This window comes from Anomaloglossus baeobatrachus, chromosome 5, assembly GCF_048569485.1.
Source record: "Anomaloglossus baeobatrachus isolate aAnoBae1 chromosome 5, aAnoBae1.hap1, whole genome shotgun sequence".
NCBI classification, from domain to species: Eukaryota; Metazoa; Chordata; class Amphibia; order Anura; family Aromobatidae; genus Anomaloglossus; species Anomaloglossus baeobatrachus.
Genome location: NC_134357.1, coordinates 592,415,373 through 592,429,501, shown reverse-complemented (window position 1 = coordinate 592,429,501; position 14,129 = coordinate 592,415,373). Strand labels below are relative to the sequence as shown.

The 14,129-nt window shown below is 45.7% G+C and overlaps 1 protein-coding gene across 2 annotated transcripts; it reads left to right on the top strand.

Moving 5' to 3' along the window:
- Positions 1 to 1,986: 1,986 nt before the first annotated feature.
- Positions 1,987 to 6,323, top strand: LOC142310482 (E3 ubiquitin-protein ligase TRIM7-like). 2 transcript variants are annotated; one of them, XM_075348006.1, is made up of 2 exons: positions 1,987 to 2,935; positions 6,177 to 6,323. In XM_075348006.1, the coding sequence occupies exons 1-2, from the start codon at positions 2,033 to 2,035 to the stop codon at positions 6,237 to 6,239; spliced, it is 966 nt and encodes a 321-aa protein (XP_075204121.1). In that variant the 5' UTR covers positions 1,987 to 2,032; the 3' UTR covers positions 6,240 to 6,323. The 2 variants fall into 2 exon arrangements, with proteins under 2 accessions (XP_075204121.1, XP_075204120.1); XM_075348005.1 differs by having other exon boundaries at positions 1,987 to 3,187.
- Positions 6,324 to 14,129: the final 7,806 nt, after the last annotated feature.

The window sequence follows — 14,129 nt, the reverse complement described above, 5'->3', positions numbered from 1 at the left end:
CACTTTGACAAGGGCAGTTTCTGTTGAGTGTAAAGGGCGGAAGCCAGACTGTAAAGGATCTAGAAGAGAGTGAGAGGAGAGGTAGCGGGTGAGGCGAGAGTAGACCAGGCGCTCCAAGAGTTTGGAGATAAAGGGGAGATTAGAGACTGGTCTGTAGTTGCTTGTGCAGGACGGATCGAGAGAAGGTTTTTTTAATAATGGAGTAATGATAGAGTGTTTGAGGGAGGAGGGGAAGATACCAGAAGAGAGAGAGAGTGAAGATTTTAGTTAGGTGAGTGGCGACAACCGGAGAGAGGGACTGGAGTAGGCGGGAGGGGAAGGGATCAGTAGAGCAAGTGGTAGGACGAGAAGAGGATAGGAGCCTGGAGACTTCCTCCTCTGTGACTGGGTCAAATATGGAAAGTGAGCTGGATGGGATATGGGGAGGGATGGGATTCACAACGCTTGGTGGCTGGGAGCTGATCTCTAGGCGGATGTTTTCTATTTTCTCTATGAAACACGAGGCCAGGTCATCAGCATGAAGGTCTGTGATAGGGGTCTGTGCTTTGGGACTGAGGAGGCAGGGAAAGGTGTTGAAGAGCTTTTTTGGATTGTAAAGTGAGGAGATAAAGGTGGTGAAGTAGGTCTGTTGAGGTGAAGGGCAGAGTTGTAGGTTCTTAATATGAATTCATAGTGGATAAAGTTTTCTGGTGTGCGGGATTTCCTCCATAAACATTCAGCACTCCTAGAGCATCGCTGGAGAACTCGAGTTTGGGATGTGAGCCAGGGCTGTTTCACTCTGTGTTTGGAGGTTCTGAGGGTGAGGGGTGCTGCTCGATCCAGGGGGCTTCCAAGAGTGTTATTGTAGTCATTTACAGCCAAATCAGAAAAGGAAACAGAGGAGATGGGGGACAGTGATGAGTGTAGAGAGTCTGCAAGTGTCTGAGGGTCCATGGCCCGAAGATTTCTGAATGTGCGATAGGTGGGAGTGTGCTGAAGTGGGCAAGGATTTGTGATGGTGAAGGAGACGATGTTGTGGTCAGAGAGAGGAAGACGGTGAGTTATCAAAGTGGGAGATTGAGCAGAGGCGGACAAAGACCAGGTCAAGGGTGTTACCATCTTCATGTGTCTCAGAGGATGAGAGCTGTGAGAGGCCAAGGGAGGTGGTGAGAGATAGAAGCTGGGATGCAGATGGGGAGGTCGGACTGTTCATGGGGATGTTAAAGTCTCCCAGGATAAATGTTGGTAAGTCTGAGGACATGAAGTGCGGCAGCCAGGCTGAAAAGTGGTCAAGGAACTGGGTGGGTGAGCCTGGTGGACGGTATATGACCGCTACTCTAATTGAGGGGGAATGGAAGAGTCTGATGGTGTGGACCTCAAAAGAATGAGAGTGATGGAGCTGGGGGATGACCTGGAGAGTGCATTGTGGGGACAGGAGTAAGCCGACTCCACCACCATGTCTGTTCTAAGGTCTCGGGGAGTGGGAAAAGTGTATGCCTCCATGAGAAATGGCGGCAGGGGAAGCAGTGTTAGATTCCTGATTCCAAGCTTTGCAGGGTTTCTATGAGAGGTGGGCTAGGGGATGAAGTTGGTACAGGGTGGACCAGGATTAGGAGAGATATCGCCTGAAAGAAGCAGCAGTAAGAGGAGAAAGAGCAGATAGTTTTTGGATTTGTGATATGGCTTATGATACAAAACCCTGGAGCATGATGGACTGAGATTATTCAGGAAGGTGAAAAGAGCCTGTGTCATTCACGCCTTGGATAAGTAGATGTTTGCGGAAACTGTTGACACACACACATGGAAGAACAAAGTCCAACTTCAACTTCATGCTTTCACGATGGCGGCCGCGGATCTGACAAATGAGCTGCAGTGCTCCATTCATAAGGACATCTATCAGGACCCTGTAACGCTGCCGTGTGGACACAGCTTCTGCCGGGACTGTATCACAAAAACGTTTGACCATCAGGATGAAGATGACTACAGATGTCCCGAATGTCAACAGAGATTTAAAAAAAGACCCGACCTCATCAGAAATTACAGGCTTCACAATATGGCCGAGGCTTGTTCTCCATCTGACCAAGAGGAGACCGGGATCTTCTGCACCTTCTGTGACTTCTCTGTTCCTGCAGAAAAATCCTGTTTGCAGTGTGAAACCTCCATGTGTGCTACACACGTGACCAGACACAACAAGACGGCATTGGGGCACACTTTATTACCCCCGAGCACCGACCTAAAGAACAGAAAGTGTCCAGTCCACCAGAAGATCCTGGAATATTACTGCAAGGAGGACGAAGCTTGTATCTGTGTGTCCTGCTGGGTGGAAGAAGATCATATGAGCCATCGAGTGCAGCCAGTGAAAGAAGCTGTAGACCACAAGAAGAAGACCCTGATGTCTAGGCGAGAGAAACTCAGATCCATGGAGGAGGACAGTGAAAAGAAAAAGCAGAGTCTGCAGGAGAACAGCAGAAGAGCACATGAAAAATCAGAGGCCGTGTCAAAAAGAGTCAATGCTCAGTTTCAGACGATCAGCAAAGATCTGGAAATCCTACAGACGAGACTCCTGAGCGAGATCAGAAGACAGGAGAAGATGGTGGCACAATCAAACACTCGTCTGATCCAACAGCTGGACAAAAAGAAGGACGAGCTGTCCAAGAGGATCCGCGAGATAGACGAGCTCATGGGAATGGACCATCCACTCATGGTCCTACAGGAGCTCGAGGAAGACGACAACCATTGGGAAGAAGACGCAGAACTAGAGGAGGCTCGGTGTGACGGTGGTCTACGAGAAGACATAGACCTAAACTCCATGCTTGAAAGCATATCTGATCTCGTAACCAGTGTGGAGAACGGGATTTATATGTACGAGCCGACGAAGATAACACTGGATGAAGGAACCGTCTGTGATAATGCCGCCATCTCATGTGACTCACACGGAAGCAAGGCACCGGACAAGGTGGCGTATTCTACGGTCTTAAGTATGGAGAACTTTAGTTTTGGGAAGTATTACTGGGCGGTGAGGACTTGTGAGTCAGGGGCCTGGAGGGTCGGTGTAAGCGACGCCAACATATCGAGGACAGGACACGAGACCTTGATTGGAGACAATGACAAGTCCTGGTGTTTGCACCGATCCGGTAATAAAATCTACGCCAGACATGACAGTGAGGACGTCGCGGTACCACACACTGCCTCGTATGACCGGCTGCTGGTATGTCTGGACTACGATGAGGGTAGACTCGCCTTTTATGAGCTAAATGACCCTTTAAGACACACACCTTTAATGCCAACTTCTCCGACAAACTCGTTGCGGCTTTTGGGTTACATTGTGGAGAACTACGTGTTACTACCGGAACGGACATTGGGGGCTTGTTGTTGGCATGAGATTCCATGGGCAAACGACAGTCACTGGCTTTGATTGATCTCGGCCATAGTCGGCTTCTATAAGGGGGTACAGGCATACTCTGCACAAATATATGGGCAATGGGAAGGGGGTTGTCCACGACCGCTTAAGCCCCAACTGGACACAAACCTTCGAGAATAGAGACTGTAATGTGTTTGGTCGCTATTTGCCATCATCCAGTGTCTTTTGTTGTTGTCATCTCATCAGGTTCAGTACTTACTGCTCATCAATACTTATTGGTTAACCCGTCGTTTGCCATAAGCATTATGAATGAAACAGTAAGTACTAATCTCCTCTTTACAAAGTCCAGTGACTGCTGTTTAACCCTCGGCTTGACTCTGCTGGTTAACTTATCGTTTGTTGTGAGCATCACAAATTGTTATAAAGGGACTGTTCATATTAGCCTATAATTTGCTGGGGATTCTGCTATCTACATTTATGTCCTGCTGATTTCCTCAACAACTGCCCTCCTGGTCTCTGCTGCTTAACCCATTGTTTGTTGTGAGCATCACACACTGTTATAAGGGACTGTTGATATTAGCCTATTATTTGCTGGGGATTCAGCTATCTACATTTATGTCCTGCTGATTTCCTCTACAGCTGCCCTCCTGGTCTCTGCTGGTTAACCCATCGTTTGTTGTGAGCATCACACACTGTTATAAGGGACTGTTCATATTAGCCTAATTATTTGCTGTGGATTCTGCTATCTACATTTATGTCCTACTGATTTCCTCTACAGCTGCCCTCCTGGTCTCTGCTGGTTAACCCATCGTTTGTTGTGAGCATCACACACTGTTATAAGAGACTGTTCATATTAGCCTATTATTTGCTGGGGATTCTGCTATCTATATTTATGTCCTGCTTCAGACCTGCTGATTTCCCCTACAACTGCCCTCCTGGTCTCTGCTGGTTAACCCATCGTTTGTTGTGAGCATCACACACTGTTATAAGGGACTGTTCATATTAGCCTATTATTTGCTGTGGATTCTGCTATCTAAATTTATGTCCTGCTGATTTCCTCTACAGCTGCCCTCCTGGTCTCTTCTGGTTAACCCATCGTTTGTTGTGAGCATCACACACTGTTATAAGGGACTGTTCATATTAGCCTATTATTTGCTGGTGATTCTGCTATCTACATTTATGTCCTCCTTCAGACATGCTGATTTCCTCTACAGCTGCCCTCCTGGTATCTGCTGGTTAACCCAACGTTTGTTGTGAGCATCACACACTGTTATAAGGGACTGTTCATATTAGCCTATTATTTGCTATGGATTCTGCTATCTACATTTATGTCCTGCTGATTTCCTCTACAGCTGCCCTCCTGGTCTTTGCTGGTTAACCCATTGTTTGTTGTGAGCATCACAGACTGTTATAAGAGACTGTTCATATTAGCTTGTTATTTGCTGGGGATTCTGCTATCTACATTTGTGTGCTTCTTCAGATCTGCTGGTTTCCTCTACAGCTGCCCTCCAGGTCTCTGCTGGTAAACCCCTCGTTTGTTGTGAGCATCACACACTGTTATAAGGGACTGTTCATATTAGCCTATTATTTGCTGGGGATTCTGCTATCTACATTTATGTCCTGCTGATTTCCTCTACAGCTGCCTTCCTGGTTTTTGCTGGTTAACCCATTGTTTGTTGTGAGCATCACAGACTGTTATAAGAGACTGTTCATATTAGCCTATTATCTGCTGGGGATTCTTCTATCTACATTCATGTGCTGCTTCAGACCTGCTGATTTCCTCTACAGCTGCCCTCCTGGTCTCTGCTGGTTAACCCATCGTTTGTTGTGAGCATCACACACTGTTATAAGAGACTGTTCATATTAGCCTATTATTTGCTGGGGATTCTGCTATCTACATTCATGTGCTGCTTCAGACCTGCTGATTTCCCCTACAACTGCCCTCCTGGTCTCTGCTGGTTAACCCATCGTTTGTTGTGAGCATCACAAACTATTATAAGAGACGGTTTATTTAGCCTTTATCTGCTGGGAATTCTTCTATCTACATTCATGTGCTGCTTCAGACCTGCTGATTTCTTGTACAACTGCCCTCCTGGTTCTGTGGCATCCAGTGTTTAATGCCTTGTTTGTTTGTCTGCCATCCAACATAGCATGTTGTTTAAGTCTTTGCTGTACCTTGTCCCTTTCAACCTGCTCCGGAAACCTCCCCTTGACAGAGTAAAGATTCTTGAGAGAGCAGCAGTTCAAAGCAGCTTCTAAAAGAGCATGAGCTATGCAGTTAAAACAGCACTTTCAGCACGATGTTTTAGCGAGAAGGATTGTAATGGAATATTTAATTAAGTTGAGTAAATTAATAAACTGCCTAAAGTTTAAAAAAAATATCGCCGAGCAAGCAGTTTGGGTCTTGTATCATTTCTGGGGTGACAGAATGGATCAACAAGCTTTTTCGCAAACGACACACCATGGGTGTTATGTGCAGTTGTGAGATTTCAAATTAATATGGTCATTGGCATAAAAAATTGTGTTGAAATCATTTACAGAGTTATTTGGTTTTATTGGGACCATATTCAGCGCTGGGAGCATTTCATTGTGTACTTCCTTGTACTTTGGATTAGTTCATAAGCAATTTCATTCCAGCAGAAAACCTACCTAGGATTTTCCCGGATAGATTCTCCGCTGGTGAAGGTCTGGGAGCTGCACGGGGTGACATATCGTGATGTTCAGAAGGAAAATCACTTTATAAGAAAGCGAGGCTCTTTTACATGCTGCTTTGAACTGCTGCTCTAGGGAGAATCTGCACCCAAACACTGAATATTAACATTTCCCCCTATTGCAGGTTGCACAACTGCTGGGACCATTCATCGTTTCGCAGACGAACTCCAAATCCTCTGTGACCTGAACGTTTGGTGTCACCAGAATCGTGCCGACATGGAGAATAGTTAGGTCATTTCTACTGCACAATAAACATTGCAAAAGTAAAGTCCAAAGAACAAGGTCAGAATAATCTTTGTTTTTCACAATTTTCTTCGTTTTCAAAAACATTAAATGGTAAAATAATTAGTGTCCTACAAAAGTATAACCCGTCACACAAACAAAAAACTCTCATATGGCTGTATTCTGAGCTGTGTATCTAATCCTATCCTGTGTGATACTGTCTGCTGAGCTGTGTATCTAATCCTATCCTGTGTGATACTGTCTGCTGAGCTGTGTATCTAATCCTCTCCTGTGTGATACTGTCTGCTGAGCTGTGTATCTAATCCTCTCCTGTGTGATACTGTCTTCTGAGCTGTGTATCTAATCCTCTCCTGTGTGATGCTGTCTGCTGAGCTGTGTATCTAATCCTCTCCTGTGTGATACTGTCTGCTGAGCCGTGTATCTAATCCTCCCCTGTGTGATACTGACTGCTGAGCTGTATCTAATCCTCTCCTGTGTGATACTGTCTGCTGAGCCGTGTATCTAATCCTATCCTGTGTGATACTGTCTGCTGAGCTGTGTATCTAATCCTCTCCTGTGTGATACTGTCTGCTGAGCTGTGTATCTAATCCTCTCCTGTGTAATACTGTCTTCTGAGCTGTGTATCTAATCCTCTCCTGTGTGATACTGTCTGCTGAGCTGTGTACCTAATCCTCTCCTGTGTGATACTGTCTTCTGAGCTGTGTATCTAATCCTCTCGTGTGTGATACTGTCTGCTGAGCTGTGTATCTAATCCTCTCCTGTGTGATACTGTCTTCTGAGCTGTGTATCTAATCCTCTCCTGTGTGATGCTGTCTGCTGAGCTGTGTATCTAATCCTCTCCTGTGTGATACTGTCTGCTGAGCTGTGTATCTAATCCTCCCCTGTGTGATACTGACTGCTGAGCTGTATCTAATCCTCTCCTGTGTGATACTGTCTGCTGAGCCGTGTATCTAATCCTATCCTGTGTGATACTGTCTGCTGAGCTGTGTATCTAATCCTCTCCTGTGTGATACTGTCTGCTGAGCTGTGTATCTAATCCTCTCCTGTGTAATACTGTCTTCTGAGCTGTGTATCTAATCCTCTCCTGTGTGATACTGTCTGCTGAGCTGTGTATCTAATCCTCTCCTGTGTGATACTGTCTTCTGAGCTGTGTATCTAATCCTCTCGTGTGTGATACTGTCTGCTGAGCTGTGTATCTAATCCTCTCCTGTGTGATACTGTCTGCTGAGCTGTGTATCTAATCCTCTCCTGTGTGATACTGTCTGCTGAGCTGTATCTAATCCTCTCCTGTGTGATACTGTCTGCTGAGTTATGTATCTAATCCTCTCCTGTGTGATACTGTCTGCTGAGCTGTGTATCTAATCCTCTCCTGTGTAATACTGTCTTCTGAGCTGTGTATCTAATCCTCTCCTGTGTGATACTGTCTGCTGAGCTGTGTATCTAATCCTCTCCTGTGTGATACTGTCTTCTGAGCTGTGTATCTAATCCTATCCTGTGTGATACTGTCTGCTGAGCTGTGTATCTAATCCTATCCTGTGTGATACTGTCTGCTGAGTTGTGTATCTAATCCTCTCCTGTGTGATACTGTCTGCTGAGCCATGTATCTAATCCTCTCCTGTGTGATACTGTCTGCTGAGCTGTGTATCTAATCCTCTCCTGTGTGGTACTGTCTGCTGAGCTGTGTATCTAATCCTCTCCTGTGTGATACTGTCTGCTGAGCTGTATCTAATCCTCTCCTGTGTGATACTGTCTGCTGAGTTATGTATCTAATCCTCTCCTGTGTGATACTGTCTGCTGAGCTGTGTATCTAATCCTCTCCTGTGTAATACTGTCTTCTGAGCTGTGTATCTAATCCTCTCCTGTGTGATACTGTCTGCTGAGCTGAGTATCTAATCCTCTCCTGTGTGATACTGTCTTCTGAGCTGTGTATCTAATCCTATCCTGTGTGATACTGTCTGCTGAGCTGTGTATCTAATCCTATCCTGTGTGATGCTGTCTGCTGAGCTGTGTATCTAATCCTCTCCTGTGTGATACTGTCTGCTGAGCCGTGTATCTAATCCTCCCCTGTGTGATACTGACTGCTGAGCTGTATCTAATCCTCTCCTGTGTGATACTGTCTGCTGAGCCGTGTATCTAATCCTATCCTGTGTGATACTGTCTGCTGAGCTGTGTATCTAATCCTCTCCTGTGTGATACTGTCTGCTGAGCTGTGTATCTAATCCTCTCCTGTGTAATACTGTCTTCTGAGCTGTGTATCTAATCCTCTCCTGTGTGATACTGTCTGCTGAGCTGTGTATCTAATCCTCTCCTGTGTGATACTGTCTTCTGAGCTGTGTATCTAATCCTCTCGTGTGTGATACTGTCTGCTGAGCTGTGTATCTAATCCTCTCCTGTGTGATACTGTCTTCTGAGCTGTGTATCTAATCCTCTCCTGTGTGATGCTGTCTGCTGAGCTGTGTATCTAATCCTCTCCTGTGTGATACTGTCTGCTGAGCTGTGTATCTAATCCTCCCCTGTGTGATACTGACTGCTGAGCTGTATCTAATCGTCTCCTGTGTGATACTGTCTGCTGAGCCGTGTATCTAATCCTATCCTGTGTGATACTGTCTGCTGAGCTGTGTATCTAATCCTCTCCTGTGTGATACTGTCTGCTGAGCTGTGTATCTAATCCTCTCCTGTGTAATACTGTCTTCTGAGCTGTGTATCTAATCCTCTCCTGTGTGATACTGTCTGCTGAGCTGTGTATCTAATCCTCTCCTGTGTGATACTGTCTTCTGAGCTGTGTATCTAATCCTCTCGTGTGTGATACTGTCTGCTGAGCTGTATCTAATCCTCTCCTGTGTGATACTGTCTGCTGAGTTATGTATCTAATCCTCTCCTGTGTGATACTGTCTGCTGAGCTGTGTATCTAATCCTCTCCTGTGTAATACTGTCTTCTGAGCTGTGTATCTAATCCTCTCCTGTGTGATACTGTCTGCTGAGCTGTGTATCTAATCCTCTCCTGTGTGATACTGTCTTCTGAGCTGTGTATCTAATCCTATCCTGTGTGATACTGTCTGCTGAGCTGTGTATCTAATCCTATCCTGTGTGATACTGTCTGCTGAGTTGTGTATCTAATCCTCTCCTGTGTGATACTGTCTGCTGAGCCATGTATCTAATCCTCTCCTGTGTGATACTGTCTGCTGAGCTGTGTATCTAATCCTCTCCTGTGTGGTACTGTCTGCTGAGCTGTGTATCTAATCCTCTCCTGTGTGATACTGTCTGCTGAGCTGTATCTAATCCTCTCCTGTGTGATACTGTCTGCTGAGTTATGTATCTAATCCTCTCCTGTGTGATACTGTCTGCTGAGCTGTGTATCTAATCCTCTCCTGTGTAATACTGTCTTCTGAGCTGTGTATCTAATCCTCTCCTGTGTGATACTGTCTGCTGAGCTGAGTATCTAATCCTCTCCTGTGTGATACTGTCTTCTGAGCTGTGTATCTAATCCTATCCTGTGTGATACTGTCTGCTGAGCTGTGTATCTAATCCTATCCTGTGTGATACTGTCTTCTGAGTTGTGTATCTAATCCTCTCCTGTGTGATACTGTCTGCTGAGCCATGTATCTAATCCTCTCCTGTGTGATACTGTCTGCTGAGCTGTGTATCTAATCCTCTCCTGTGTGGTACTGTCTGCTGAGCTGTGTATCTAATCCTCTCCTGTGTGATACTGTCTGCTGAGCTGTGTATCTAATCCTCTCCTGTGTGATACTGTCTGCTGAGCCATGTATCTAATCCTCTCCTGTGTGATACTGTCTGCTGAGCTGTGTATCTAATCCTCTCCTGTGTGATACTGTCTGCTGAGCCATGTATCTAATCCTCTCCTGTGTGATACTGTCTGCTGAGCTGTGTATCTAATCCTCTCCTGTGTGATACTGTCTGCTGAGCTGTGTATCTAATCCTCTCCTGCGTGATACTGTCTGCTGAGCTGTTTATCTAATCCTCTCCTGTGTGATACTGTCTGCTGAGCCATGTATCTAATCCTCTCCTGTGTGATACTGTCTGCTGAGCCATGTATCTAATCCTCTCCTGTGTGATACTGTCTTCTGAGCTGTGTATCTAATCCTCTCCTGTGTAATACTGTCTTCTGAGCTGTGTATCTAATCCTCTCCTGTGTGATACTGTCTGCTGAGCTGTGTATCTAATCCTCTCCTGTGTTATACTGTCTTCTGAGCTGTGTATCTAATCCTATCCTGTGTGATACTGTCTGCTGAGCTGTGTATCTAATCCTATCCTGTGTGATACTGTCTGCTGAGTTGTGTATCTAATCCTCTCCTGTGTGATACTGTCTGCTGAGCTGTGTATCTAATCCTCTCCTGTGTGGTACTGTCTGCTGAGCTGTGTATCTAATCTTCTCCTGTGTGATACTGTCTGCTGAGATGTGTATCTAATCCTCTCCTGTGTGATACTGTCTGCTGAGCTGTGTATCCGATCTCTCCATGTTGACACCTCCAGTGTTTGGCTGTGTATCTAGTCCTCTCCTGTGTGATACTGTCTGCTGAGCTGTGTATCTAATCCTCTCCTGTGTGATACTGTCTGCTGAGCTGTGTATCTAATCCTCTCCTGTGTGGTACTGTCTGCTGACCCATGTATCTAATCCTCTCCTGTGTGATACTGTCTGCTGAGCTGTGTATCTAATCCTCTCCTGTGTGATACTGTCTGCTGAGCTGTGTATCTAATCCTCTCCTGTGTGATACTGTCTGCTGAGCTGTGTATCTAATCCTCTCCTGTGTGATACTGTCTGCTGATCTGTGTATCTAATCCTCTCCTGTGTGATACTGTCTGCTGAGCTGTGTATCTAATCCTCTCCTGTGTGATACTGTCTGCTGAGCCATGTATCTAATCCTCTCCTGTGTGATACTGTCTGCTGAGCTGTGTATCTAATCCTCTCCTGTGTGATACTGTCTGCTGAGCCATGTATCTAATCCTCTCCTGTGTGATACTGTCTGCTGAGCTGTGTATCTAATCCTCTCCTGTGTGATACTGTCTGCTGAGCTGTGTATCTAATCCTCTCCTGTGTGATACTGTCTGCTGAGCTGTTTATCTAATCCTCTCCTGTGTGATACTGTCTGCTGAGCCATGTATCTAATCCTCTCCTGTGTGATACTGTCTGCTGAGCCATGTATCTAATCCTCTCCTGTGTGATACTGTCTGCTGAGCTGTGTATCTAATCCTCTCCTGTGTAATACTGTCTTCTGAGCTGTGTATCTAATCCTCTCCTGTGTGATACTGTCTGCTGAGCTGTGTATCTAATCCTCTCCTGTGTGATACTGTCTTCTGAGCTGTGTATCTAATCCTATCCTGTGTGATACTGTCTGCTGAGCTGTGTATCTAATCCTATCCTGTGTGATACTGTCTGCTGAGTTGTGTATCTAATCCTCTCCTGTGTGATACTGTCTGCTGAGCTGTGTATCTAATCCTCTCCTGTGTGATACTGTCTGCTGAGCTGTGTATCTAATCCTCTCCTGTGTGGTACTGTCTGCTGAGCTGTGTATCTAATCCTCTCCTGTGTGATACTGTCTGCTGAGATGTGCATCTAATCCTCTCCTGTGTGATACTGTCTGCTGAGCTGTGTATCTAATCCTCTCCTGTGTGATACTGTCTGCTGAGCTGTGTATCCGATCTCTCCATGTTGACACCTCCAGTGTTTGGCTGTGTATCTAATCCTCTCCTGTGTGATACTGTCTGCTGAGCTGTGTATCTAATCCTCTCCTGTGTGATACTGTCTGCTGAGCTGTGTATCTAATCCTCTCCTGTGTGATACTGTCTGCTGAGCTGTGTATCTAATCCTCTCCTGTGTGATACTGTCTGCTGATCTGTGTATCTAATCCTCTCCTGTGTGATACTGTCTGCTGAGCTGTGTATCTAATCCTCTCCTGTGTGATACTGTCTGCTGAGCCATGTATCTAATCCTCTCCTGTGTGATACTGTCTGCTGAGCTGTGTATCTAATCCTCTCCTGTGTGATACTGTCTGCTGAGCCATGTATCTAATCCTCTCCTGTGTGATACTGTCTGCTGAGCTGTGTATCTAATCCTCTCCTGTGTGATACTGTCTGCTGAGCTGTGTATCTAATCCTCTCCTGTGTGATACTGTCTGCTGAGCTGTTTATCTAATCCTCTCCTGTGTGATACTGTCTGCTGAGCCATGTATCTAATCCTCTCCTGTGTGATACTGTCTGCTGAGCCATGTATCTAATCCTCTCCTGTGTGATACTGTCTGCTGAGCTGTGTATCTAATCCTCTCCTGTGTAATACTGTCTTCTGAGCTGTGTATCTAATCCTCTCCTGTGTGATACTGTCTGCTGAGCTGTGTATCTAATCCTCTCCTGTGTGATACTGTCTTCTGAGCTGTGTATCTAATCCTATCCTGTGTGATACTGTCTGCTGAGCTGTGTATCTAATCTTATCCTGTGTGATACTGTCTGCTGAGTTGTGTATCTAATCCTCTCCTGTGTGATACTGTCTGCTGAGCTGTGTATCTAATCCTCTCCTGTGTGGTACTGTCTGCTGAGCTGTGTATCTAATCTTCTCCTGTGTGATACTGTCTGCTGAGATGTGTATCTAATCCTCTCCTGTGTGATACTGTCTGCTGAGCTGTGTATCCGATCTCTCCATGTTGACACCTCCAGTGTTTGGCTGTGTATCTAGTCCTCTCCTGTGTGATACTGTCTGCTGAGCTGTGTATCTAATCCTCTCCTGTGTGATACTGTCTGCTGAGCTGTGTATCTAATCCTCTCCTGTGTGGTACTGTCTGCTGACCCATGTATCTAATCCTCTCCTGTGTGATACTGTCTGCTGAGCTGTGTATCTAATCCTCTCCTGTGTGATACTGTCTGCTGAGCTGTGTATCTAATCCTCTCCTGTGTGATACTGTCTGCTGAGCTGTGTATCTAATCCTCTCCTGTGTGATACTGTCTGCTGATCTGTATATCTAATCCTCTCCTGTGTGATACTGTCTGCTGAGCTGTGTATCTAATCCTCTCCTGTGTGATACTGTCTGCTGAGCCATGTATCTAATCCTCTCCTGTGTGATACTGTCTGCTGAGCTGTGTATCTAATCCTCTCCTGTGTGATACTGTCTGCTGAGCCATGTATCTAATCCTCTCCTGTGTGATACTGTCTGCTGAGATGTGTATCTAATCCTCTCCTGTGTGATACTGTCTGCTGAGCTGTGTATCTAATCCTCTCCTGTGTGATACTGTCTGCTGAGCTGTTTATCTAATCCTCTCCTGTGTGATACTGTCTGCTGAGCCATGTATCTAATCCTCTCCTGTGTGATACTGTCTGCTGAGCCATGTATCTAATCCTCTCCTGTGTGATACTGTCTGCTGAGCTGTGTATCTAATCCTCTCCTGTGTAATACTGTCTTCTGAGCTGTGTATCTAATCCTCTCCTGTGTGATACTGTCTGCTGAGCTGTGTATCTAATCCTCTCCTGTGTGATACTGTCTTCTGAGCTGTGTATCTAATCCTATCCTGTGTGATACTGTCTGCTGAGCTGTGTATCTAATCCTATCCTGTGTGATACTGTCTGCTGAGTTGTGTATCTAATCCTCTCCTGTGTGATACTGTCTGCTGAGCTGTGTATCTAATCCTCTCCTGTGTGGTACTGTCTGCTGAGCTGTGTATCTAATCCTCTCCTGTGTGATACTGTCTGCTGAGATGTGCATCTAATCCTCTCCTGTGTGATACTGTCTGCTGAGCTGTGTATCTAATCCTCTCCTGTGTGATACTGTCTGCTGAGCTGTGTATCCGATCTCTCCATGTTGACACCTCCAGTGTTTGGCTGTGTATCTAA

Coding starts and splice junctions, on each gene's coding strand:
- LOC142310482 (XM_075348005.1), top strand. CDS start 2,033: ATGGCCGAGGCTTGTTCTCCATCTGACCAAGAGGAGACCGGGATCTTC. Junction 3,188..6,176: donor CCTCGTATGACCGGCTGCTG/GTATGTCTGGAC, acceptor CCCCTATTGCAG/GTTGCACAACTGCTGGGACC.